At 38.4% G+C, this 26,229-nt stretch overlaps 1 protein-coding gene across 3 annotated transcripts in view; it reads right to left on the bottom strand.

The window, feature by feature from the left end:
* Positions 1-827: 827 nt before the first annotated feature.
* The window catches only part of EPHA3 (EPH receptor A3), a 216,222-nt gene continuing 190,820 nt past the window's right edge, over positions 828-26,229 (bottom strand). For all 3 annotated transcript variants that reach the window (XM_072346829.1, XM_072346837.1, XM_072346843.1), the window contains 4 exons: positions 19,010-19,159; positions 16,840-17,033; positions 5,855-6,010; positions 828-4,326 (listed from right to left, as the gene is read on the bottom strand). In XM_072346829.1, coding sequence (XP_072202930.1) covers positions 4,221-4,326; positions 5,855-6,010; positions 16,840-17,033; positions 19,010-19,159 — 606 coding nt within the window. In that variant the 3' untranslated portion in view covers positions 828-4,220. The remainder of the gene's footprint in view (positions 4,327-5,854; positions 6,011-16,839; positions 17,034-19,009; positions 19,160-26,229) is intronic.

Here is a 26,229-nt window from a genome sequence, read left to right as displayed (position 1 = left end):
TTTGTCCGTATATTTTGGGTAGCTGCTTTTGGTGATATACCCTTCTACTTAAGATACCAAGACAAAAAACTTATACACTCCAGGACAGGTATAGTGTTCGCTGTTTTGTCCTGGCAAGCACAGTAATATACAAAAACATACAAAATCATTTATGGTACGGAAGGGCCTGTAACTTTACTCCTCAAGTAGTTTTAGCTGGTTGTGGTGAACATTCATACCATTTGTATTTTTCTGGGAAGATAATTTCTGAGATGCGAAGCTGAATTGTATGTCTGCATTTCCAAAGACAGCACACTTCAGTGAATCATGGAGAAACAACTTGGTAGGGACACAACAAAACAGGAGCAAAATATCTAACACAGATACTCAGAGGCAAGAAATGATCATGGGGTTAAACTACTGTAAGTGGTGGGCTTTTTATTTTGTTGAAAATTACATCTTTTACTGGATTCAACATAGTTATAAGATGAAAAGAGGTCCACTGGCAAGGGAAGAAAAAATGCAGAAGTTTGGAAATAGTTGACACAACTAAAATAAATGACAACTTTTTCAGTATCCCATAGGCAGGCTGTAGTAGACGATGTTTTCCTGTATCCATGGAGAAAGTAAAGTCTCTGACTGATGTAAGACGGTTTAGCACAAGTGCTGGTCTGTCTATTTAGAGCCTGCACTACTTGTTTCTTCTAACAGATAATATAGGCAATATCTAGCTTTCACTCCGAACCCATGCTTTAACACTCAGAATTTATCCATATTTAATTACAATTGTATCACACTTTTCTAATCAAATAAATTTACTTTGTCTTCCAAGCAATCACCTCAGTATTCCAGTATGTAAAAAATACTTTCATTATGTTTATTATAAAAATATAAATGTTTCCACTACAAATCATTTTACATTAGTAAGAGGCCATCTACAATTGCACAATATATAAACTAAATGAGTAAGTAATGCTTTGAAATACAAGTTAAAGTAAATACATATTGCCAATCAAATCACATCTATACATTGCTTATTGAATGCTAAATAACAGCACAAAACTAGATATGTTAACAGAAATAAATAAAATGGAAACTATATTTAAAGATACAAACCCAATAATATGGTACGACATTTTATGAGCTGTTGCATTTTGCTTGATGTCAATAATCAATGCAAGTCCTGTACAGGAAGATGGCCACACAAATTCTAGTATCTCTACTCCACAATGAAGAATTGTACACTGCTATGTATACATATGTACATGGGGAAAGGGAGTATAGGATGCTTGCAAAAGAGGCCACTTACAGTACAAATCAACATTTGACAGGGAGAAAAAAACTAAATGTAGTTTAAAACACTCTACTCCTCATAGCAGAGAAAAGCAAAATTGAGTTTCTTATATTCTCAAGCATCAGTAAGATTTCATTTCTTATGCTGAGCATGCTAAAACAGTGGGCAAGGAACACGACATGGTACCATGAGAAGGTCAGAAGTGGTTGGTGCAAGGTTTTTGCTTGTAATCTAAAACTCTATGAACCAGCTTTGTGTTTTCAGGAACATTTAGAGATCTATTCTCCCCACCTCAGCCCATTCACCCCAACTCTCCAGAATGAAGCTGCAGGGCAACATCAGGAGGAACATGTTGTAAAACGCTGTCCCCACACACATTGTCTGCAAGTGGATTTTGGTGAACTTTTAAATTCACCAACAGCATCTGACAGAGCAATCTCAGACTGAGCAAAAGAAAGATTCTGGATGAACTAAGCAACTGAAAATACAGTTTTTGTATTTAGCATGCTGTATTTCACAATAGATTGTAGTACATAACAAGTGTTGTTTGCATCACAAGTGCTTCCTTTTCATTTTTTCTTCCACTTTTCATTTTCTTTTTCAACTTACTTTAAAACTCCTTCATTTATTTATTTATTTTTCTTTCAGAAGACGTTCTCATCCCGTGAGTGCATTTCAAATGCAATCCTTCACAGCATGTCCATTGCCCCTAACTCTGCTTCTATTTATTAATGTGTGATAAATGCTGTTGCTCTGCATCTGAAAAGTTTAGACCTGATAAAAACAATTTAGAAGCTGATTCAGCCACACAAATCCTAGGAACTGATTTTATTTCCATATTTATGTGCCCTGTGCTACAAAGAGCTTCAAAAACCAGACCAACACTACAACGAAAGGACGACAAAGTTGACTGCACAGCAGAACATGGCATGCCATGCACCCATATGCCTTGCCTACACTCTTGGGACTGCCAGTGACTCACTGTCACTCATTAAAATCAGGTTTATATTTTAAAATGGCAAGTTGAAAATTCAGGGGGGCTCAAAGAAACTGACTTGTATGCAGCACTAGAAATGCCTCACACAGCAACTTTAACCCTTTGTTTTCAGAGGAAAGAGCTGTGTCTGCTCAAAAGCAGGATGATCATACTCAGGAGCTTAAGAGCCCACTAATGGGAAGATGCTGAAGATGTAGGAAGACTCAGATCCCCTCCCTTAGGTTCCTTTTTCAACTAAGAAATGTGAATGGTCTCCTAAAGATAGGCTCCCTTATGATTTCTTTCAAGGGACCAAGCACAGCTTATTGTCTTTTAAAACAGTACAGCTGGCTTTACCTCAGCTTACCTTTCAGAATCAAGAACCATTCCTAAATACCTTTTGGATGGAGCCTGGTGGTTTTGGTTAAACTGGGATACCTACCAAAGCACACCCTTACAAGTACTGTGGTTTCTGGGCTTTCACATTGCCACACAACAGGCCGTGAACTAATTTTCAGCCCTGCTGCCAAGACTGGGGTTGCTCCAGCCATGTTGAGTAGCAATCAGGTGCCCACGAAACCTGAACCAAAAAGCAGGACTCCTGAAGGATCACATCATCTGGACAGAGGTCTTCTGGATCAGAATCAAGCAAAATGACAAGCCAAACTCCCATTGCAGAAGCTTCAATCATCCTTTTCAACTATCCTTGGCTGTCTACATGGTAGTACAACTCCCAGTTACCAGCACTGGGAGCAGAGCCCATGAGATGGAAGACAGAAATGCGTAATTTCTCAGCAAGCTCATAAAACACTCTCAGATCATGCAGGATACACTCTTACATTTGCTAGGTAAATCTCCCACCTGAACAGCATCTGAAGACAGCAGACCTTTGCTGTATCTGACATGACATCAGGCCTTTGGGAAACAAAGGAAATGCATGTGATTTGCCAGGCCAGGTATTGATCTGGAGATCAATGGGCATGCAATTCTGACAGAATTCAAGACCAGATTAAAATATCACTCACTGCAAAGGAAAGAAATTGCAGCAAGTCCCGATGCTTTACTTAGGGTCGGAGTGACAAAAAAAGACCATCTTTCTTTCCTTCTGTACTTTGCATACGACGTTGTGAGTGTAAAGTAATCAAGTAATTAACCCTCACACAATTTGTCAGGTTAAACCAATGAAGTTTTGATAACATTTGGCACTTGTCAATAATGCAGCCAGGTTAAGGTATTTAAGCATAAATATAAACAATAATGGAAAAAAAACCAACAAAACAACAACAAAGGAAATAAATAAGTCTTTTAAGAATTAAGACTTCTTTTTCTATTTAAATGAACGCAATAAGGGAAGCTAACATAATGGTGAAAATCTTTTGCCAACTAACTCAGTCACTACAAATTTTATTTCTGTATTCCTTTCTGCAGTTCAAATAGCACGTTACAATGACATTATAGTAAATATGGCCAGACAGGTTGTGAGGTATAGTCCTCTATTTTCCTTGCTTTTAAAGAAATAAAATACCTGTTACAGATCTCTTCTGTATAAAAATACTGTAAGTCTTTCTTCTTGTTTGCTGTATAGATCAAGTACACAGCTTTTATGTCCTTGGGTTTTTCATGTTATTCAGTCACTTAATATTCAAATGGCTCTAGGTTTTAATATCATTGTTTTTTACTTGGAAGGATTTTTTACATTTTTTTTTTTTTCTTTTGACATTTACTATCTGCATTAACAGTCAGTTAAGAGCACCCACCCTTCAGGATTAACAGATAGAAAACAAGTTCACTCCTATTTTTAAGGCATTTATACTCAGTACTTGAGTGTCTCAGTGGGTTTGAAATTTCAACCATTATGTTTCCAAAACCGCTGCAAAGAACTCCTTTAAACCGTGACGTTTATCAGCCATCACTTATGCCCTTTGATGCAACTTTTCCGTTTTCTGTTCTCAGCAACATCGTTTTGGTACCTTACACAGGAACAGGGCTGTTCTTCGTATGAGTTTCTAGAGTTTTGATACTGCTAACGATCTTCTTTTGAGGCCCCACAACTGTAACACCAACTTTCTTCATGTCACTGGAAAAAAGATAACATACACTAGGTGAGTGAGCATCCTGCCTATGTGCTTCCTAAAGCTGATGTGAGAAGAGAGCAATCAACTTGCTCATCTTATACTGATGCACTGGATGAGCCTCTAGGTACAGAAATGCTGCTGAAACACAAATTCTGGTATGAAGAATACTGAGAGTCATTGTTTGAAGACAGCAGGAGGCTGCAAAAAAAAAACCGTAAAAACTCATTTAGCCCTGCTGTGTTTGCTTACCTGCAAGAATGGACAATGAAGTACTGTTTGCCAGTGGTGTACGCACAGGGGGCTACTTCTAGGCCAGCTGCAATCTTAAGCCCCTCTACCATCCCCCTATCAACATGATTATTCTTCCTGACCAGTGGATATTTTGACTTTATGTGCCAAGCCTTCTGTACAGTTGTATCATCCTTAGAATAAGCACCATGTCTAAGCTTCCCATGTCTACTGCTGTTATCACTCCTTATTTCTTGAGGCAGCTCATTCTCTTTGTTCATTGTGCAATATAGAAGCAGTTTAATGCTTGCCAAGGGCTCATTAAACAGTTGCTCACAGGAAACTGGGCATTCCTGGAGGATTTCTGCACTGTCCCCAAAGGGTAATTGTCATAAAAACCCATTATCAGCCTTTTTATAGTTGCAATAATGCACTAATTAATGGCATTGATGTGTTTAATTATCAGCCCTGCAGCTGTTGGCTACTTCTTCTTAACTGGTCTTGTATCCAGTGAGCCCAATGGGGAGTCAAGATATTCTTGTACAGTAAGTTCATAATTGTACTTGATACCTTTTCAGGTGCAAAGAGAACACCACCATATTCTTCCTTGTCACACTACATTTTAATGTATGAACTTTCAAGTTTTAAACTTTCAAGCTTAGAATAACTAATTGTCAAAATGGAAGGCAGGAGGGAGTTTTCCCCCTAAATAATTATTTATAATGGCCTGGATTGAAAAGGACCTTAAAGTTCATCTAGTTTCAACCCCCCCTGCTGTGTGCAGGGTCACCAACCACCAGACCAGGCTGCCCAGAGCCACATCCAGCCTGGCCTTGAATGCCTCCAGGGATGGGGCATCCACAACCTCCTTGGGCAACCTGTTCCAGTGCGTCACCACCCTCTGTGTGATAAACTTCCTCCTAAAATCTAACCCAAACCTCTCCTGTCTTAGTTTAAAACCATTGTCCTATCACTATCAACCCACGTAACCATTATTATCATGTAGGAAAAAATCAGCTACATTAGTACTTGGTCTTTGGCACGTGGGTTGATGGAATATGGGATGGGCAAAAAAGGAAAAGATTGGCACACATGACAGCTGTGGTGAAAAAACAGATAAAGGAAGATTATAAACAACTACAAAACAACTACTAAAGTGTGACTGAAGCACTATGCATGGTGCTGCCATACCTGAAGAAAAAAAGGAACCTGAGTATTAAAATGCTACCCTTATGCTAAAATGTGAACATCCAGCTCTAACCAGTAATTAAGTAATAAAGGGCTGTGTTTATTTCAACTTACTCAGTGGAAATCTTGGCTATTGTATCACAGGAGCTGTACTCCACACCGGTGAAAATGCCTTTGCACTGTCCTGTTCGAAAACCATTGAGCCAATCACCTGCTGTGCGGAAGGCTGAAATGTCAATGTTACTTTGGTCCAGGAGAAGATTTGATGGCCTGAAATGAAGAAGAATATGGTGAAAGTTGTGGATCAGACATGAATACGACTTCATTTTGTGTCTAAACTTATCATTTGCATCACTAGGAGCTCCCAGGCTACATGCAGGATTTTGCTCATCTGTAGAATTCATCCGCCACTGAGGCCACATGTATTCACACAGACAGCTTTGACTAACACTGTGCAGTCACCTTGCTTAAGAGCTCCAGCTTCTCACTCCCTGGCTTCAAATCACTGATGCATCACAAATTCATGGAGGAGTACAATATTATACTACAATTTAATGTGCTTAAGTATTAGCAAAGACAAGCCTACTTTAGATTATATTTATGTGATTCACCCAGTCACGAACAATATACTAGTCACAACAATGGTGCACACTATAAATTTCAAGTTCAGCATTTTGGCAGAAGTTACACATATTAAATGTCCATAGTATTGCAGCCCTCCAACAACTCCTAGGTGGTGCTAAAAAGGTAGAAGCATATAAAATAAGACACTAGTGGCATACAAATGGCATCAAGTCTAAAAATCAGATGGTAAGTAAACTGCGAGACAAATGCAACCACAAGAGACTTGTATTTTGCAGTCTGCAATTTGAGATTGTGCTCATCTTAAAGCCAAAACTTGCATAAGAATATCATATGAATAATCTGCCTTGGAAATGACTTTGGTGCTCATGAAGGATGCTGAACTGAACTGATTTGCTTCCACATTCATTACTTAGAAAACAACTAAATAATCCATCAGAAACAAAATCAAATCAAGGAATCAAACACAAAACTCATCTCCATGTTTCCTTGCCCACTTAAGCCATTTTCAGTAATTACCATTCTACCTAGAAGCTACTGAGATGAAATCATCCTTCTGAAAATGAAACAAAGATGAAATATATATAAGTTTTTCAACAAGGAAGAATTATGGTAGCTGAATCTGAAAGTTGGATATAGCATATGGTGAAAGACTTGCTCCTAAATTGATCCAGATTTTTTTTTTTTTTTTTTTTTTTTGTCTGGAAAGAGGATTCCTGTTTCCACACTTTTGAGAGCATACAAAAACTTCTTCTTTGAAGGTATTGAGGAACCATGTTCCTCAGGACAACATCTAACATTTCTTGAACACCTCCAGGGCCAGTGACTCCACCACCTCGCTGGGCAGCCCATTCCAGCGCCTGACCACTCACTCAGAGAAGAAAAAAGCACTGCAGATTTGCAATACAGCAGTAATTGGAATTGGCTACATATAAAACAGCATTTTTATTCTCGACACTGTGCCAATCCTTATCAATCCGCTGATTTCCTTCATGACTAGGAAATGATTTTAATATTTTCTTCCATTCTGGGATGCGAGGACACACCTGAAGAACTTATCAGGTGCTTGAAAATCATAATTGCAAATCAGAAGTTTCATACACTTCTGCAGATTGAGTACCAGTCTTCAGCAGGACTCAGGGCAGGGATGCAGCTGCTTGAGCACTTTTGCCCACTCCTTTGTCTGGATCCCAGTAAGGACATGCTCTGCTGCCTCTGGAAGGGACTTTGGAGGTGCCACTGACTCCAGATGCAGATTTCAATCCCACTGGGAAGAGGTACGGTGACAGAAGACACCAGAAGCCTGCCCTGGTTGAAACAGACTCCAACTTAAGGCCCAGATGGGAAAATCAAGCCCAATATATTTTTATCCAGTAGCTGTACAGCCTGACTCTCCTCAACTACTGTTTGTCCCACAAAGAGCCAATACTTTTTATTTATAGTTTTCTGAGTATAGTGTCTGGTATCCCAGGACATTTATTAAGAGTATTTATGAAGTGTACTTAATGATGAAACATAGAGATTTTTTTTCCAGCCTAGTACACCTTTTCAATTTAAATCTATTAAAATAAGGTCTGACTCACGAATCACCAATGAAAATAAAACAAAAGCATAAACAAGCTGAGATAGAACAGTTCTCTAGGATTAGGAATTAGAGTGTCCTGGAAGAGCTTTTATGTTTATTACTTGGATCAAAGTATCATCAGGACAAAAAAAATGACCTAATTTTAACGTAAGTGACCTCAGAATAACCAGCACTGTGAAGTATCATTTTTCTCCTTGTAGGATTCCAAACCAAAATTAGTTTCTTTCCTCCTCAGAGAGGACATCTGGACAGTTTATCAATGAACTGGAATTTGTCTCACAGCAAAGAGTCTGTGATGCCTCCTTGACTGTACCGAGGGAAAGCTGGGCTTTCAGAGCATCTGCACTCATTGACGTTTTTTCCCCCCTGACCCAGCCCCTAGACACTAGGTCTGAACATGAAATTTATGGGCTGGGTGATGTGCGCCATGAGCTCACACTTTACCAGACAAATTAGATGGGTTGCAATCCATGCAGCTGTAAACGACGTCCTGCAGGGTTCCACCTGATCTTTTACAGCTTTTCATAAATCAGTACCTACTAGCTTCAGAAGAGAGTCATTAAAAAGAAATCATGGAAATTACATGTTTGCTCAGGGGAAGTGAAATAGAACATTTCCCTCTGTCTTGTTTTGTAATTCCTCCCTCTTTGAAGAAAAAAGAAAAAAAAGATAAAAAATATATTTTTCTTTCACCAGCCATGATACCCCATTGCACTATCTTTTAACAGAACAAGATAGGAAGACTTTCTATCCTGTCCATCTTGACTGCGTACCTGTCCATAGAGCAGTATTTACTGACATGTGGTATCCCTGACAAAAGTCATTCAGACTTAGGTTAGAGAAAAAAATCTAACAGTGAGATGCCGGTTACAAAATGCCCTGATCCTGAAAACATTCTCTGGATGTGCCCATTATGTAAACAGTTGGAATTAACCTTTGAGTCATCCGCAGAAGCAAGGGGAGCTACAGTTTGTTATCATTAGCACAGGTTTTTGTCACAACACAGGGAAATGTTTGTTGCACCATGTAACAACGACAAAACTGTAGAAAACAACATTAGAACCCTCCTGATACAGCATGATCACCTTGTCTCTGGTTGGCTGATGTCTGGTGAGAAAAGAATGCTTGAAAACTTCAGGAACCAAGATAAATAAAAATCCAATGACCAATGACTTCTTCTGCACAAAGGGTGGCATTCTGCAAATGCAGAGTGCAGATCTGCACACAGGTTCCTAGACTTTCTCTTGCAGTAGCCTATCTCTTCCTGTTCCTTCCTCCAAACACCATGATCAATCTATAGTTTTTAAATCTGGACTTCTTCCACAGTCTTATTCATTTAAAGTGGGAAGTATGTAGAAAACAAAATGTAATACCCTGTGGCAAGAAAAATTTCATTAATTATAAACTGGTTTTGTAAAGTGAAATTGCTCCCTGGGAGGGAAACAGGCCTGGTCTGAACACAAATGCCATGTGCTTTATAATTACGGTAAGCTGAAATGCAGAATTCTGGTCTAACAAGGATTCCAATATTTCAATAACAACAGCAAAAATAACCCCCCAAAATGAACAGCTAGCACACAAAGCAGATTATAGTTTTATCTTCTACAACAAACAAAATTGTAGGTATACTAGGGTGACAACAGAAGACTAGTAAATAAATGGCATGTTGAGGAGAAATAGAAACCTTGTATTTACTTGTTTGTCCCTGGTCCTTAAAGAAAAGAATCTTTGGAGTTCAGACCTACCACACCATGCCTATTCTTGGAGTACTCTTAGCAAATTTGCAACTTAGACCCTAAAATAATCTGCTTTACCCAGGGGGCTTCACATCATGTTTGCACGGTCTGACAGTAAGCAGGTTGTGATTCCTTTCTGAAGTCAGAGAAGAGCTGGAGGAATAAAGAGGGGTAATACAAATAATCATTGGGGAAAAGAATGCTGGTTGGTTAGCCTGCTGCCTTGTAGCAAAATGATGCATCTCTCTACATGTCACACAGGAATTATTTTCTAGTTCCACGTTGTCCACTGGCAAAAAAATCTGCCACAGTTTCCTCTAGGATAAGAAGGACATCAAATTTCAGCTGCCCCAGATGTCAGCCCTCCAATCTCTCATGCTCCTTTGTCTGCCCCCCAGAAAAATGGTTTTAAGGGGCTTCCATCTTTTCAGCATCTGGTGAGGGTAATAAATCTGAAGCCTGTATGTATTAGTGCTCCCCATTTCACCTTTTCCCCACCAAAATCAGTGAAGACAATGAAGGCAAAAGCACCAGCGTATTGCTGAGATCTCTTTCTTGTAATACAGCCTAAGCTGTGCTTTTAAGCAGGAGAAGTAATATCCCATGGCCATTTCCTGGTATTCATACAGGACCCTTAAAAACAACCAGTCATTACAGTTCAGACAGTTTATGGACTCTTCAATAGACGGAGAGAAAAATGCCTTAGAGAGCTTTTAAAATGCTTTTCTGGCTCTTTGTATCTACCATTTGCTTTTGCCCTTGTATCACCCATTTGGCTGCAGTGTGAATTTTGACAGACATTCTCTACAGTACTCACAGCCGTGGCTTCATGTGGTTCCTTTCTCCAGCAATACCAGTGCAGCATTGCCATTAACACTAACAAGAGCTTCATGCGGTAAACCTACTGAATCAAGCTGAGAACCACAGAGCAAAATCCCGCAGAAGCACAACCAACAGCAAATGCTCAAAATGCAACCCCATGCTGATCCCTCCACATTTAAATTCTAACTACATAACTCAGTCTGATGTGAACTCGCGCCTGAGTTTCATCAGCGTTGTCAAGTTAGAAGTGCGAAAGTGCAAATAGATGTTTTTCTGTATATGTTAACAGCGAGCCCTCACAATAAGTAATTCTGAAGGAACAGTGGTTCATTCATGTCTACCTCAGGCATGATATTAATGACTACAGGAAAAAAAAAGTCAGGTGAAAATAGTTTCTCTGTCTCCAGCATGCTAATTCACCAAAGTTCCTAAAAGTGTCCTCAGTTTAATGCCTGAATTCCGTACACAACCCAAATTACGATTAGACATCAGCAAATACCAGAATCTGTTGTTTTTCTGTATGATTTGTGGAGTTTCTCCCATCCATAAATTCTGTGTTTGCTGTTTAACAGACACTTGAAAGAGAGCTAGCACACTGGGGTTACACTGTTTGGATTCTTTTAGAGCAGACAGTCTCCTTTTTAGGTCACAGCCTATATTGCTGCTGTTTTTTGAGTGGAGTTAAAAATTCACATGTGGGCTGAATGCTGTTATGCAGCATTTGGCCAGACCCGGTTTGTTACACCTGGACAAGCACAGAGGCTAAATCCTCTCTGAAATGCTCCAAGCAAAACCGACAGCTTCTTCCTTCAGACTGAACTTTCCTAAAGGGAAGAAGCAAGCAGCCAGTATTACAGTAGGTCAGCAATACATTTCAAGCATCTGAAACCATCTGACCTGAATGGCAAAAAAGGGTACTTACAAACAAAAGTTCAGCCAATGCAAATTGACTAAATTTTTGTTTTGACCTGTTTGCTGCTCCAGCTGAGTTTAATTATCACAAAGAACCTGTCAAGCTAGCACAAAGATATTTTCCACAGAATCATCAGATTTTAAGAGGAACCAAGTTTTGTGAGAAACAAACTTCAAGTTTTTAACTGCAAATGATGGCTCTGGTTGACCGAGAGCAAACATTACGCTTTGTCTCAGCAAGAACACCACAATGAGGGCCAACAAAGCCAATCTTGCAATCAACTACTGACAAATAAAAAGTAGGCCAAAACCTGCCCAAGGAAATTATTCCAGTTAATAACTCAAGCAAGACCTCAAATTCAAGAAAATCAGGGTGGGGCTGTAAATAACTTGTTAACACGTGAAAATATAGATGAGGAATTATTCGTACACATTTTCCAACACTTTTGGGTTTTCATTGGAAAGACCAGCTGACCCTGACCCCTTACATTTCCTGGACTACATTAAAAGAATTTCAACTATGCTTTTTCTGTAAATAACAAGCTTTCTTGTATTTTTCTTTTTAGCCTGAGATATAACAATACTAGGAGAAATCATATTTTAAATACAGAACACCTAACGTGTACCATGCATGAAACTAAATCTACCCACTAGGCTGAAGTGCAGACAGAAATAGTGCATTTATTTTTGCTTATTACTATTTTTCTTTTTCCAAGCAGTTATAGAGCAGTATAAATTACTGAAAAATATAAGCTTTGTTTATAGATGAAAACTTCACCTCATCACAAAACTGAAACCTGGAAATTAAAGTGGGATGTGAAGTCTGTATAGTTGTATAGGATATACAGTAGTATGCCTCTGTGCCCCTGAGCAATGGCTAGTTTCTCCCTGTTCTCGGTCAGGGCAATGCAGTTCTGGGGCCAGGGCTCTACACATGTTATAATGTACATATTTCCAGAGCCTCCAATTATATTTTAAAGGCTTACAAACACAAAGAATAATATTCAGTTGTGTATTATTATTATTTTAAAGCAAGAATAACTGGACCAAACTTAGTACCTATAGATTGAGATCTGTATTGTAGAAATTTTAAGTTTGAAATGAGGATAAATATAATTTAAACATTATTTTATTTTATTTTATTTTATTTTATTTTATTTTATTTTATTTTATTTTATTTTATTTTATTTTATTTTATTTTATTTTATTTTATTTTAATAGTGGTGTTATTTCTTTAAAAGTCTGCTTTCTTAGCCATATTTTAGACTCAGCTTTCCACATTTTGATAGTCTTTAATAAGCTGCAAATTAAAGGCAGACTTCTGCACAGATTGTAATATGTAACATTTAGTATGGTATCTGGAGCATGCTAGAGGATTAATGTATTTGGATTTACAAAATAAAACTTTGCTTCAGAAGATTCCATGTGCAAGAACAAAGATCCAGACTTTGAATCCTTTGAAAGTCTCTTAAACCCAAAGACTGCCTGGAAGTTAGTGAGCTTGGCTGATGCCACAAGCAGGGCTTGGGAGGCAGAGAGAGGAATCTGCAAAGTTCAAGAGAGTCGGCTTTACATCCTGTCTATGCTGATGAAATTAAATGGCTTTACTGAGCTTGGTGGCTCTGCTGAACAATCTCTGTCTTTTTCATTTAAGTAACACTTTTTTCTTCAAAGATCTAGGGCAAATTTGCTGATTAATCCTCTGGTACAGAAGGTACTTTAAGATTTCTGATAGGCAGGAATAGGACCTGAAATAGTGACTGCACCGCAGATGTGAGGGTACATGGCACCACATTCACTGCTGCAACTAGAAGAAGGCTGCCACAGTACAAGGGCTGCCTTAACCCTGTATTGGAACCCTTGCATCTAAATGCCACGCAGTCTTCCAACAGCATAATTCACTTTGGGGCACAGAAATTCTTTAAATGTATTTCTAATTAAACATCACGTTTTAAATACCTTTTTCAGATGGTTGTTTAAGCTTCAAAAACAGTTACAATGCAACCCTTCAGCCAGTATATATATGTATAAATATAGGAGAAATTATGTTCTTCCTGAAACAAACCAGCTAAAATAAGTGAAAAAAAAATTGAAATAGAGAAAGACACCAAAAAGCAGCATATACAAAATATTTTCAGTTGTGTGACTCTTTGGTTATGTTTTTTTCTACACAAATAAATAGAAATTGTATCCCTTGTAGGTCACAGCTTAACTAACTGGCTAGCAGGTGAGTGAAGTGACTCTGTCTCTCTCATTCAAGTTAGAAAACTTCCCATCTGCTTCGTATCTGCATGAAATGTTCACAAATGTGAAGTAATACACAGCGGACTGAAAAAAATAATAAGCTCAAGAAGAAAAATAGTAAAACTGATCAAAACTGGAAGAACTATGAACTCACTTCCACCCTAAAGGTATCTGAACAACCTAAAGACTCTGCTATAAAAATGAACATAATGCTTAGAAAACAAGAAAGAACAGCAAGACATAAATCATATACAAATATCATGTGGTTATGCCTTAGGAAACTGCATGACTTGTGCAACTCTGTGTATATCACATTCTGCTTCTATGGCCCTTTACAGAGCTGGATAATTCAAGGCAGCCTGAGGGCCACAAAACACCAATGCATCCAGTGCAGGCTTTGTTTAAAAGAACTCAAGGTGGCCACCTAATTAAAAGGATAAGAAAGCAATTAGTCATAGTTGGTACTTTGCAAGGAATAGTAAAGGAATTTTTGAGTGAATTAGAGATGAAGCATAACTTGAGGAAAGGTATCATGAAACATTTACTATGCTGAGATTACAAAAAGCTTTTGTTGAAGCAAGGTTCACAAGCACGTAGCGAGGTCTGCAAAGAGACGATCAATAAGGATAAAAACTTCTCCCCAGGTACCAAGAAATTATTAGATGCCATGGAGTGTCCAGAAGGGATAGAAAACTGAAAGGGAATACAGAAGTGAAGGCTTTGACTCCTCTGCTGTATTCCTATGAGATATTACTATAAAATGTGCTGGGGATACAGCCTTGGCATTGGACACAGAGCTAAGCACATCCTTCAGGTGCAGTCAGTTAAAAGCAGCATACCAGAGGGCAGGGATATCCTGTGCACCTCCAGAAATGTGCTTTCAAATAGGATACAACATTACTGTAACTGCTTTAAGCACCGACTTGAAAATATGCAAGAAGAGACTGGTTTTGTATCTGCAACAGACATCATCAGGTTAAACAATTTTCCTGACCAAATACATTTTGAACACTTAAGAACATATGTTGCGTATAAAGCTCTACCATTCTACCAGTAGCAGAATAGACATGGGTAGAAGAGGGACCTCCATAATTTAGATTAATTGCTTACTGCGGGTGCGGAGAGAGGTGCAGTAGGAGTACTACAGCCTCAAATAACAAGCAAGAGCAGCCGTTTGCACTGATATAATCCCCTGGGCCCCTAGAAGTAGTTCACCTTGTGTCCCTTGCAGCCAGGCTTGTCTGTGCCTGGCTTCTGGCAGTGACATGAGATTGGCATGAATCACAGGCTGACAGAGTGAAATGGAGAGATTATGAATCACATATACCCTGAATGGCCACAAGCAACTTCCCAGAGGTGAGGGGCTTGGGCTAGCCCAGGGCCTGAAGGAGGGTCCCACCACAGCATCTGTCACTAGCAAGTGAGGTGTGAGGTGCTGCAGAGGAGGAGAGGGGCTCAGCTGCTTGGAAAAGCAAGAATATAGTGCTCCAGCGCAGTACTCAGACTGAATGTGGGCTTCACTGGAGGGTATCAGCTATTACATGCTCTGAACTGGTAGCTGGAAATGACAGTTAAAACTGTTTTCTACACTGATGTGGTTCATCTGCCTCACTGTGGGGACAGTAAATAGGGAACATTTTGCTTTTGTTTGAAATGCAAAATACACAGGCATCACTTTCTACAATCAAAACCCCAAACCAAAATATGACCATCATGATGACCTGCTCTTCTAATCCCACTTTAGTTCATCAGTAAAAAAAACAGATGTTTGCATCAACCATTTGTCAATGGGTTTGCAGGATGTTTCCAATAAATCTGCTTCACAGAGAAAACAATGCTTTAAGAAGCTCCTTTTCTTTTTCTTTTTCTTTTTTTTCCCTAACCAGTCACCTAGCAGATAACAGAAATAACCACTCTGGTAAGCATGCTGATTTAATGTGCATTAGACGGTCACCAATTAAATTATGAAATGTAATTACTGTGCAAGAAAACTTCTCTCAAGTATTTCTAATAGCAAAGCTCATTAGCAAGTCTTTCTTCTTTCTCCTGTCTCTGCTTTCTTTCTGATGCCTTGGGAGTGGCAGCAGACAGTGACCAGCCAGCCAGCCACAAGCAACACCAGATGCATGAAAAAGAAAGCGAGGTCCACACAGCTTGCCTTGTGGTCCACAACACCAGTGCAGCCCTCCTAGCTGTGCTGCCTTATCTCTGCTTCCTTCTGTGCTTTCCTGCTAGACTGAAGTGAGAAGTGGGCTGTGCCAGAAGCAAAGGTTTGGGAGGAGTGATTTCTCGTCTTCATTTGTAAAGCTCGCCTCATGGCAGAATCTGTTCTCCTGCCCTAAAACAGCCGTTGAAGACCTGGGTCTGAAGGAGCAGAGAATCAGCACGGATTTCCCTCTGACAGTCTGCTTTGTGAATGGAGAATTATTCATAAGCATTTGTGCAAAAAATAATTTCACATCTCTTCAGATCACATAAGCAAAAGTATGATGTTTTGCGCATTATATAAACAAATTCACTTGAAGTCTACTGAACCAAAGTGTCAACACACTCTTCACTTTCTCTCAATAATTCTTATTTCAACATAGAGGTGTTCCAGAATGTGTTGAATAACCAGGATTTAAATGAATGTTTATAATGCAATTAGGAACACTGCATGGGTTGGAAATAATTCCTAGCTAAGGCATATATCAAACAGAGAATGTAAGTGCATCTTTAAGACTGTGAGTCCTACTGAAAGCAAAAGAGGCTATTGATATGATTAAAGCAACTTGTCAGTGCAGAGTATGAGTGTATAGTGTGTGTTTGGATCCAATTCTGAAAGATACTTAGGAACATGGCTAGCTGTGACCTATGAATACTAATCATTTAAAGCAACATCCAAAGTTAGAAGAGAAAAAGGAATATTACACAGTGACCAAATCTTTCATTGCTGTCTCTCTCGCAAATCTCTGTGCAGTCCTATTGTGGGTTTCATAACCATATCATACTAGCTTTGCAAAATTTGAATAATAGTGCATCGTTAATAAAAACAGCAACAATGATAATGTTAAATAGTTCTCCCAAATGGACAGACAGCTCTCTGTCCTCTTTAAGACTGCAAATATCTATGGTTAGAAAATGAAGATGTGGGTAAATAAATGAAACAAATTCTAGTTATGGAAGAAAAAGAAATCAAAGACATTTATTCACGTGCAAAGTAGGATCTAATATGTCACCTTGCTGCCGCATTGGTGATTATTTTCAGGCTGCTGGGATTACGGATCAGCTTATCCAGGATGCTGACAATCTGCTCAAACTTGGGTCTGTTGTTTCTGTCTTTCTGCCAACAGTCCAGCATCAGTTGGTACAAGGCAGCTGGGCAGTCCATAGGAGGTGGCAAGCGATACCCTTCATCAACAGCCTTAATTACCTGCACAAGGATAAAAGTTGTTGAGAACTTGAAGGCACTTGCATCAACTTGTTTTTATCAGTTCTGTGAACAACATTAACATGGACTTTCAGTGTTTAAACAATTGTGTTTATTCACTAATTGTCTTGCAGCGCAATGCCCTTGGTTTATCTGCAAAGTAAACCAGGCTGTAAATTAGGCATGCAGAAAGGGCTGTGGGAGAGTTAAGATACAGTATATGACTTTGAGGAAGGTAAGAGTCTAAAAAGAACCTCCAAAACTCACATTGAACTTAATGCATAAATAAAAGCTGCAGTTAGTAAGCTGCCTGCTTAAGTATGCCAAAATGCAAAAGGTCTTGAATGTCACTTGTCTGACCATCCTTGCAAGCAGGTTTGTCATATTCTCCAGTGGATGCTGCATGCAGCAGAAGACCAACCAACCTTCTCACAGGAGACTGCACTGGTAGGCAGAAGATCATGTTGAGAAATGAGTCTGTAATTGATCTCATAGAGCCAGAAAATACTTTAAAAACTCACCACAAGGTAACTTGACACTTCCTGCTATGAATTGTATCCCCAGTTCTTTTATCAGCTGTCTAGATACAAGGCCGGTGAGCTCAAAACCACCCCGTGATAAAACAAAATTTAGACCAATATTTACACTTTCTAATATAAACTTCTCAAAATGTATAATGCCTATTGATCAGTCCTACTGCATCTCTGCATCATAAGTCGAAAAAACAACACGTTTTAAGTAGAAAACAATAAAGGAATATTTTGTTCTCTCAGTGGCTCTGAGTGGCTCAGTGGCTTTTATTTATTTATTTTTTTTTCTGGATCAGTTAATAAAAAAAACAGGAAAAATCTGGCTTAGCGCAGGGATAATAAAAAGGCCATAATTAAAGCAGCCAATACAAAGAAATAGGTTAATATTTCTATTTCTCATTTTAGTGTTAACAGTTATTACAGAAAAGCATCCCACTAGTATATCAGCTTATGTAACAATATTAATTAAACTCCACCAAAAATTGAAAAGCCTTCATGACTAATTAAAGATATACATAGCTTGCTGCAGACTTGTATTCCATGGGTACTAATTTGAAAGGAAAACTTGTCTTCTGTTTAGTATTTGTTCTTGTTTAGTGTAAAGTAGCACTAGTAAAGTATGCCTCCAACTATGTTACTGACATATTTTTAATTTAGCACTAAAATCATCCCTTGGGAAAATCTATGTGCATTAGTGACTGCACATCAGAAGATTTGGTTCATATCCAGCATGGAATAAAGCTAGTATTCTTATGGCAACAACAACAAAATCACACACACACAAAAAAAGATACAACAAAAATCTTACTTGGGAAATATTATGATTCTTAAGAAATACTGGGAGAGATACATTCATCATTTGGATTAGAGACTTGGATAGTTTACTAATGCTGCAAAGAGGCCTGCATTTGAGGTCTTCTAATAAAATCACTCTACTACTCTACTTTATCCTTTAATTACTTCCAGAAATACTTTGGTTTCACTAAACTTTTAGTAGTAATACTGTATTTCTAGTTCTCACAAGCTTCAAGAGCAACTCGTTGTGTGTATTTCACATTTACTGAAGGCTTCTATGCAGTATTATAGAAGTGGAACCAAAGAACATAAGCAGAAATTCAGGAGAGTTTTCTAACAATAAGCTAAGGAATGTAAAAGGCAATGACACCACTGCAGTGAAACTGTTTGAATCACTCTACAGAAAATCACCAGAGTAATAAAATTCTCTGGTATGCTCCTTCGGAAGTCCAAAATAGCTTGCTAAAATTATATAAGCTTTTCAATAAGCTCATTAGAACTTAATTTTTGGCCTGAGAAATGGAGAAATTTTCTTTTCTACATCTTCTTCAATGTCAATGTCAAAAACTCAGAGACACCTGGTTTCATTATGCTTCGCTTACTTTCACAGTCTGATCCCGTTTGAGAACACAACTCAGATGACAGTGTACTTACATCCTGGTTGGACATCTCCCAGTACGGCCTCTCTCCATAAGACATCACCTCCCAGAGGACAATCCCGTAGCTCCATGCGTCACTGGCTGATGTGAACTTCCGGTATGCAATGGCTTCTGGCGATGTCCATCGGATGGGAATCTTGCCCCCCTAAGTAAAAGTAGATAAGAACAAGAAAAAAACAACTGTAATACAATGAATAGAATTTTGTATGATTGATTACTCTAAATGAATCCCTGAGATTACCATTTTGTCAGTGCAAAATGGTCTGGAATTGGCTTCCAATGTGACATTTCATGTGAACTCCCTTTTAGCAATGAAACCTGCAGAAAAGATCCCATGTTTTCTAGGACAATTAAGAAAATCAAGGGGCCCCAGAGTTGCTGTGTTTCACTAACCCAAGCCTCCAACTGCAGAAGGCACTACACACAAATCACCTTCTCCAAGCCAGAAGGCAGTCACAGATAAAGATTTGTGTGGGGTTGTTTGTGTGGGAAGGAGAGAGCAAAAATATTTGGGAAGTGGTTTTAAACATTCTTTTACAGTCACAAGAGAAGCAAGCCATCTTTAAATGATTTAAACATGAAAAGAATTAAAGCTATTGTTATAATTAATATTGTAATTCTGGGAACTGCTTTCTCTGATTATGGCCACTATTTGGTGCCAAAAGTTGGATTAGTAAAATGCACACAAGAAGCCTCGGGCTGAGTTTCTGTAATATGTAAATTAGAGAGAAGAGTCAGTTTCCAATAGTGCCAGCTATGTCAGAAGATTTTCAGACTCTGATTTGTGGATCACGGGTGAGAAAAGAAATTCATACGTGACAGAAGCGCCAAATTTCCTACTTAAGGTATGTCTGGATTGAATATATTGGAATACAAGAAACTATGACCGTTCCAAGATATATCCAGTTCCAGGGATGTACAACATATCCAGGGATATTTTCTTAAGATTTCACCCTAGACTATAACCATTTAACACACCTCTGAAACCTCCATTATACTATGGTCTGCTCATATACCTAGCTTCACAATAACCTGTGCAGGAAGGGAGTTCTATTGTTACCAGAAGTTACCAGCAAGTATTAAAGCATAAAAATAATATATGATGTGCACCTGCACTGAAGGCAGGCATAAACTCATCAGCTTAAGTTTAACTACCTTGGTTAACAGTAGAAATGTGGACATTAAGTGTTCATTAGAAACCTAAATACAGCTCATTTTGGCACCTAAGTGTCTGCAATTTCTGCACAAATTAGCTAAATATAGGCAACACAGGTGCAGTTTACTCAGTCTGCATTTCAGAATTCCAGAATGTCATCAGATATGTCTTAAAAGCTTGGCAAAGGTCAGAGATGGGATCTAATCTGACATACAGCTCTGTATGGATCACATCCTATGTAACAGACTCCTTACCTTAACCAAAAAGCAAACCTTCATTTCATACACAACCTTTACAATTAGGTAAAGACTGAATTTCCACATTACTTCTGGACCAGCAAATAGGAAACAGTAATTACATATGGGTATTTCAAACCACTGTTTCATTACAGAAGCCAGGCTGGAGGATCCTGATGTTTCTCTGGTTCAGACTTCAAAATCCATAATAAAATGGGCTTTAGTCAAGAAAAGTACATTCTATTTTCTATTCAATATATGTTATTTAAATAATTCCCAGTACTACTGTATAACAGTACTGAGAGCATAAAAATGATTTTGTTTTTCTCATACTCTATTGAGAAACAACACTGTGAATTTTTCAAACGTCCTGAATCCCTCACTGAGTCCAAGGCACAGCTAAGAAATGAATAAAGCTCTCCCATACCATGGTACTTTAATAACAAAGCCATTTGCCCTTTATGATTTGGAGATGATAATGATCTCTGTTCAACTTTTTCAGCTTTTTTTCCTATGTGTACTAGTAGACAGCTTTGTTTTCTTCTTCTCCCACATCTCACACAATAAGGAACATGAATACTACAGAGAAAGTCAACCTGATCTAGTCAGTGGCAACCCTGCCCATGGCAGGGTGCTTGAAAGTAGATGATCATTAAGATCCATTCCAACCCAAGCCATCCTATGATTCTATGATCCTAAGCTTACAGGAATTAAACATCACCACCACAAATAGAAACAACTTCCATGGCAAGTATCTCCCACTCATCCCACAGGCTCAGAAATCAGTCTGCAAATCTGAGCAGACTCGGAGCGCAGCAGAAAGGCTGCACAAGCAGTTGGTCATACAGGAGAACAACACTGGTGCTTGGTTTGAGAGGAACAGTGATGCTCTTTTTCTTACACTGGCATAATGGCTGGTTGTGCAAACCATCAAAATGTCACTTTGGAGTACTTAGAATCCTACTCTCAAAATTGGAATTTCCATCAGTGGTTTCAAGCTCACTTTTTCATTTTTTTGTTAAAATGTTGGATGGAACCTCCCTTGATGATTCTTAGAGAAATAGCTGTCAGATGGAAAAATGCATTTGAAGCTAGAACATGAATGTGTTTGTGGTTAGAACATGGTAACTTTGTATGATGAAGGGAAATATCATATTTGATAGAAAGTCTTTACATTTATAAGAAAAGTCATTTATGCAGTTGGAGAAAATAATTTACACTAAATGATGCTAATTAGTCTCCAAGCATTTTGGGACTGTTCTAATGCTGGGTAAGAAAGATTATTACATTAATGCTGGGTAAGAAAGGAATTACATTTTCTCTGCTAAGTCTTAACTATAATTCCAAACAAATCTACAGATACACGCAGCATTTCCATAAACGAGAGTAAAATGTAGAGAGTGTTAAAATGTAGCTAAAAAAGAATTAATCTGTCACTGAGCATACTACAATTTTGCTATTCTGCTCCACAATTTATCATAAAAATGCCAATCTTCTCTTTGTTTAAAAGGGGACTTTGATTACTTATTTCATGAGTAATTTGGGAGAGAGAACGGGAAACAACAAGTTCTAGAAATTATGTTTTATATACAGAAGTGTTTAAACATGAAAACAATTCTACCCAAAGTACTATGCAACATGTACATTTTAACAGATGTTCAAGTATTGATATATGTAGGAAATCTAAAGATTCATACCAACCTAAATGCATGCTTTTCTGTCACTATTACCTATGAAAATGTCAAGGATTACTGTGATTTAAAAAGTCTATATTGCAATTCCAAAAGCAGGTGATCACTCAGCACTAGAAAATCCCTTCTCAACTTTTCTCCATCATTTTAAAGAATTACACATATTTTTTAGGCATTCATCACCTCCTCGTTTTTTTTTTTGTTTGTTTGTTTTTTTGTTTTCTTTGTCAGGATCCTAGCTATCTAACATGAATTATCTTTGCACAAATTAAACCAAACACTTTCTCATAGACAACAGAGTTGGCGCTAGGAAAATTAGACTCCTCTACTTCTTTCTTTGCCTTTCTCTTGTTTGATACATCCTTGCCCCAGTCACTCCATATTTAATATTAATATAATGATTCTTACCCTCCAAATTGCTGTGATGAGAGTACTAAGAAATCCTACTTGTATTTTTTCACTATGTATTGTATGTTCAATAAGCATTCATACAATTTAGCCTTCTTTACCTGATATTGCTTAATGGTTTCAATATGAGCAAATCATATCTGACAGTAGGGTTACAGTGCTGGTAGATAAAGAAACTGGTGTAATCTATCTGAACTTTTGCAAAGCATTTGATACTGTCCCACATTATACACTTGTCTCTAAAATGAAGACATGGATTTGATGGAAGGACTAGTTGACAGATAAACAACTGACTCAATGGTTGCACTCAAAGAGTTGTACACAATGGCTCGATGTCCATGTGAAGATCAATGTCAAGTTGAGCTGTTATGTATTGAGGCCAGTAAAGCTTTAAGTGAGTGAACAATGTGTACTATAAGCCCAGGCTGCATTAAAGAAGTGGAGGTGATTTTCCCTCTCTTCTCCAGTCTTGTGAGACTTCACCTGCATTACTACATCCACATATCTGTTGGAGAGAGTCCAGAGAAGGTCCAGGAAGATTATCAGAGGGCTGGGGCACCTCTCTTTTGAAGAAAGGCTGAAAAAGTTGGGGTTATCTAGCCTAAAGAAGACACTGAGTATGCCTTACAACATCTCTCTAGGTCTTAGAGGGGGCCTATAGGAAAGATGGGGAGGGAATCATTATCAGGGATTGTATTGATAGGACAAGGAGAAACATTTTTAAGCTAAAAGAGGGTATGTTTAGGTTAGATATTAGGAAAAAATTCTTTACTATGAGGGTGGTGAGGCACTGGAAGAGGTTGCCTAGAGAGCCTGTGGAAGTCCAATCCCTGAAAGTGCTTTGAAAGGTTAACCTATTTTACTGGAATTGTAGGGGATTTGGAATTAGATGTTTTTTTAAGGTCACTTCCAAATAAAATCATTCCAGGATTCTGTGATATCTCTGCTGCTTACCATCCAGAGCAAAATCTGATAGTCTAGTATCATTAGCTCCTATCCTTTAAAGTTAGGACTGCTGGGAAGCATACAACTTATAATAAAAATGAGAAAACAAAACAAACTCCACCATCATAGATATGCCAAGGAATACAGGTTAATCCAAATTCTTTTGATACAGGCTTATAACAAGGAATTTGCATGTGCACACATCATTAGCTAGTGGTTCTAGGTTTACTGATTATTTTCTAAAGATAAATAGACATTTCTTATATTTTTTTCTCATTGTCTCCCTTTAAGCACATGCTTAATGTGAAGTTAGATAAGCTCCCTGAATTTGAGAAGAAAGAAAGCCTTAGTATTAGAGATGGTCAGAGGTTGTTATTGCAGATTCAAAGCCCTGGTAGCCCTTGTCAGAGTAACACTCAGGATTTAAAATGGAGCTGTGATTCCTACAGTATCTGGCTGTTCATTCTAATTCATCTCAAGCCAATGAAGTTCCCACTTTATTTCTCACGAGCCTGGTGCAAGTCAGCTATTTCCAGGACTTCGTACTCCTTCCAGCATTGTGATTTATCACTTGTACAGGATGACTGTCACAGGCCGCTCAGCCGCAGGCCTGGGGAGAGCAGAATCAAGAAAAAATGGTTCTAACAGAAAAATTAGAACAACATTGCAGGAAAACCTGAAGGTAAAAGCCTGGAATTAATTCATTACCTTAGGACTTGGATTAATTCATCGACACCTTATTGAGGCATAGCACGATGGTCTCATGTGTGTGAGATGAGCCTAGTTTACACTAAGAAATAAACACACCTTAAAATTACACAACCCTTCTGTTTCAACATTTAATAATCAATATTTTATCTTGAATCTACCTCCTTCTCAAGCGGTAAGTGATAACAGTGCCACTTCTGTCCTATACACCTATACAAGATAATTTGTCATGTTTTTTGGTTTTTTTGTTTTTTCTTTTTTGACAGACTCTTTGCAGGACAAAGTCTGTATTGCTGTGTTTTTGTATACCAAGGAAATGCAGGAAAAATATATCCTGTCAAGAAGCAATTGCAACAACGTGCATTAAAAGATCTGTTCTCAGCAGAGAGAACATGCCAAGGAGTGGTGCCTCACTGTGCCCACCCTACTCTGACTCAGTTTTATGGGGTCACATTATCAGGACACTTTCCACCGAAGCACAGTGCTTTTAGAGTGAAGCAGATTCAAGGAGCAGTGAGTTATGCATGCAAATATAGGAACTGGATACACTGAAATGCCATGAACACCACTGATGTGCCCAAGGATGAACTTAAACAGTCTATACTCATCTACTGATTACCCAAATATTATACACCTGAGAGACATAATTACAGTCCTTCTACATGTGTGATAGTTTAAATTTAATTTCAGTTCATACTGTTCCACCTACTTGTCATTCAGACCTCTAAAAATAATACGAATAGAAAAGATCAGTTTGACAATGGAAACGTTAATAGAGCCTTGGCCTTTCAATTAAAATTGAATAGGTACGGAGAGCATAGATAATTACAGTACATCCCCTCCAGCACATTTAGTGGGTTTGCTGCAGATGCTGGCTTCTGTTTCTGTAAGCAGGCAAACCTCAGGCTACTGAGTGCCTTCTGTGGTATGAAGGCAGTGACAGTAACTCAGGAGCTAAAACATGATCCTGTTAGGTAGCAAAGTTTTCTTACAAATCCCAGTTCTCTGTATGTCATATTATGGAATCACAGAATGGCTTCGATTGGAACAGACCTCAGAGATCATCTAGTTCCAACTCTCTTGCTGTGAGAAGGATGATCTTTCACTGTGCTTCAGAGCCCTTGTACAATAGTGGAAATATATTATAGATTATGTATTGAGAAAGGACAAATTATATCATTTAGGCAAGAAAATCACACACAGCTTCTGAGAAGAGAACAACATTACATTCATCCAGTTAGTGTTCTATGAAAGCTTGAACAGCTGACTGGGCTGTTTTGTGGTGTATGCCAATCCAGAACTGCAATAATGAATTAAAAGAATGTAATTGTTCACAGGTTTTGAAATTTAAAGATGGAAAGTAGGAGAAGAAGTGAAAGAGAAGTGCAGTGAAGCTGTGAAGGGTCTGGAGCACAAGTCTTATGAGGTGCAGCTGAGGGAACTAGGATTGTTCAGTCTGGAGAAGAGGAGGCTCAGGAAAGCTGCAGCTGCCTGAAAGGAGGCTGTGGTGAGGTGGGCTCAGCCTCTTCTCCCAAGTAACTGTGATAGGATGAGAGGGAATAGCCTCAGTGTTGCTCCAGAGGAGGTGCAAGTTGGACATTAGGAAACATTTCTTCTCTGAAAGGGTGACCAGGCACTGGAATGGGCTGCTTGGGGAAGTGATGAAGTCATTGTCCCTTGAGGCGTTCAAGAGATGTCTAGATGTAATACTAAGGAACATGGTTTAGTGGGCAGTATTCATGGTAGGTGGATGGTTAGAGTAGAAGATCTTAGAGATTGAATATATATATATAGCATTATATGTATAGCATATAAAAATATGATATATATATTAATATATGGCATATAATATATACATTATATATAGCATATATAGCATTATATGATTCTGTGAAATATGTAAAAGATTTATTTCCACAAGTATCTCTATATATTTGCCTGCTACCTCTGATATTTAGCAGAAAACTAGGAGTGTGATACATCCTCTTCAGTGTTTGAGAATTTGGCTATAACTTGCTTTTGTTTTGCTCTTTTCAAAGATACTATTGAGCAGTTGCCATCCTTCAGCCAT

This window comes from Excalfactoria chinensis, chromosome 1, assembly GCF_039878825.1.
Source record: "Excalfactoria chinensis isolate bCotChi1 chromosome 1, bCotChi1.hap2, whole genome shotgun sequence".
NCBI lineage: Eukaryota > Metazoa > Chordata > Aves > Galliformes > Phasianidae > Excalfactoria > Excalfactoria chinensis.
The sequence above is the reverse complement of the archived record's forward strand: the minus strand, read 5'-3'. Positions and strand labels throughout refer to the sequence as shown.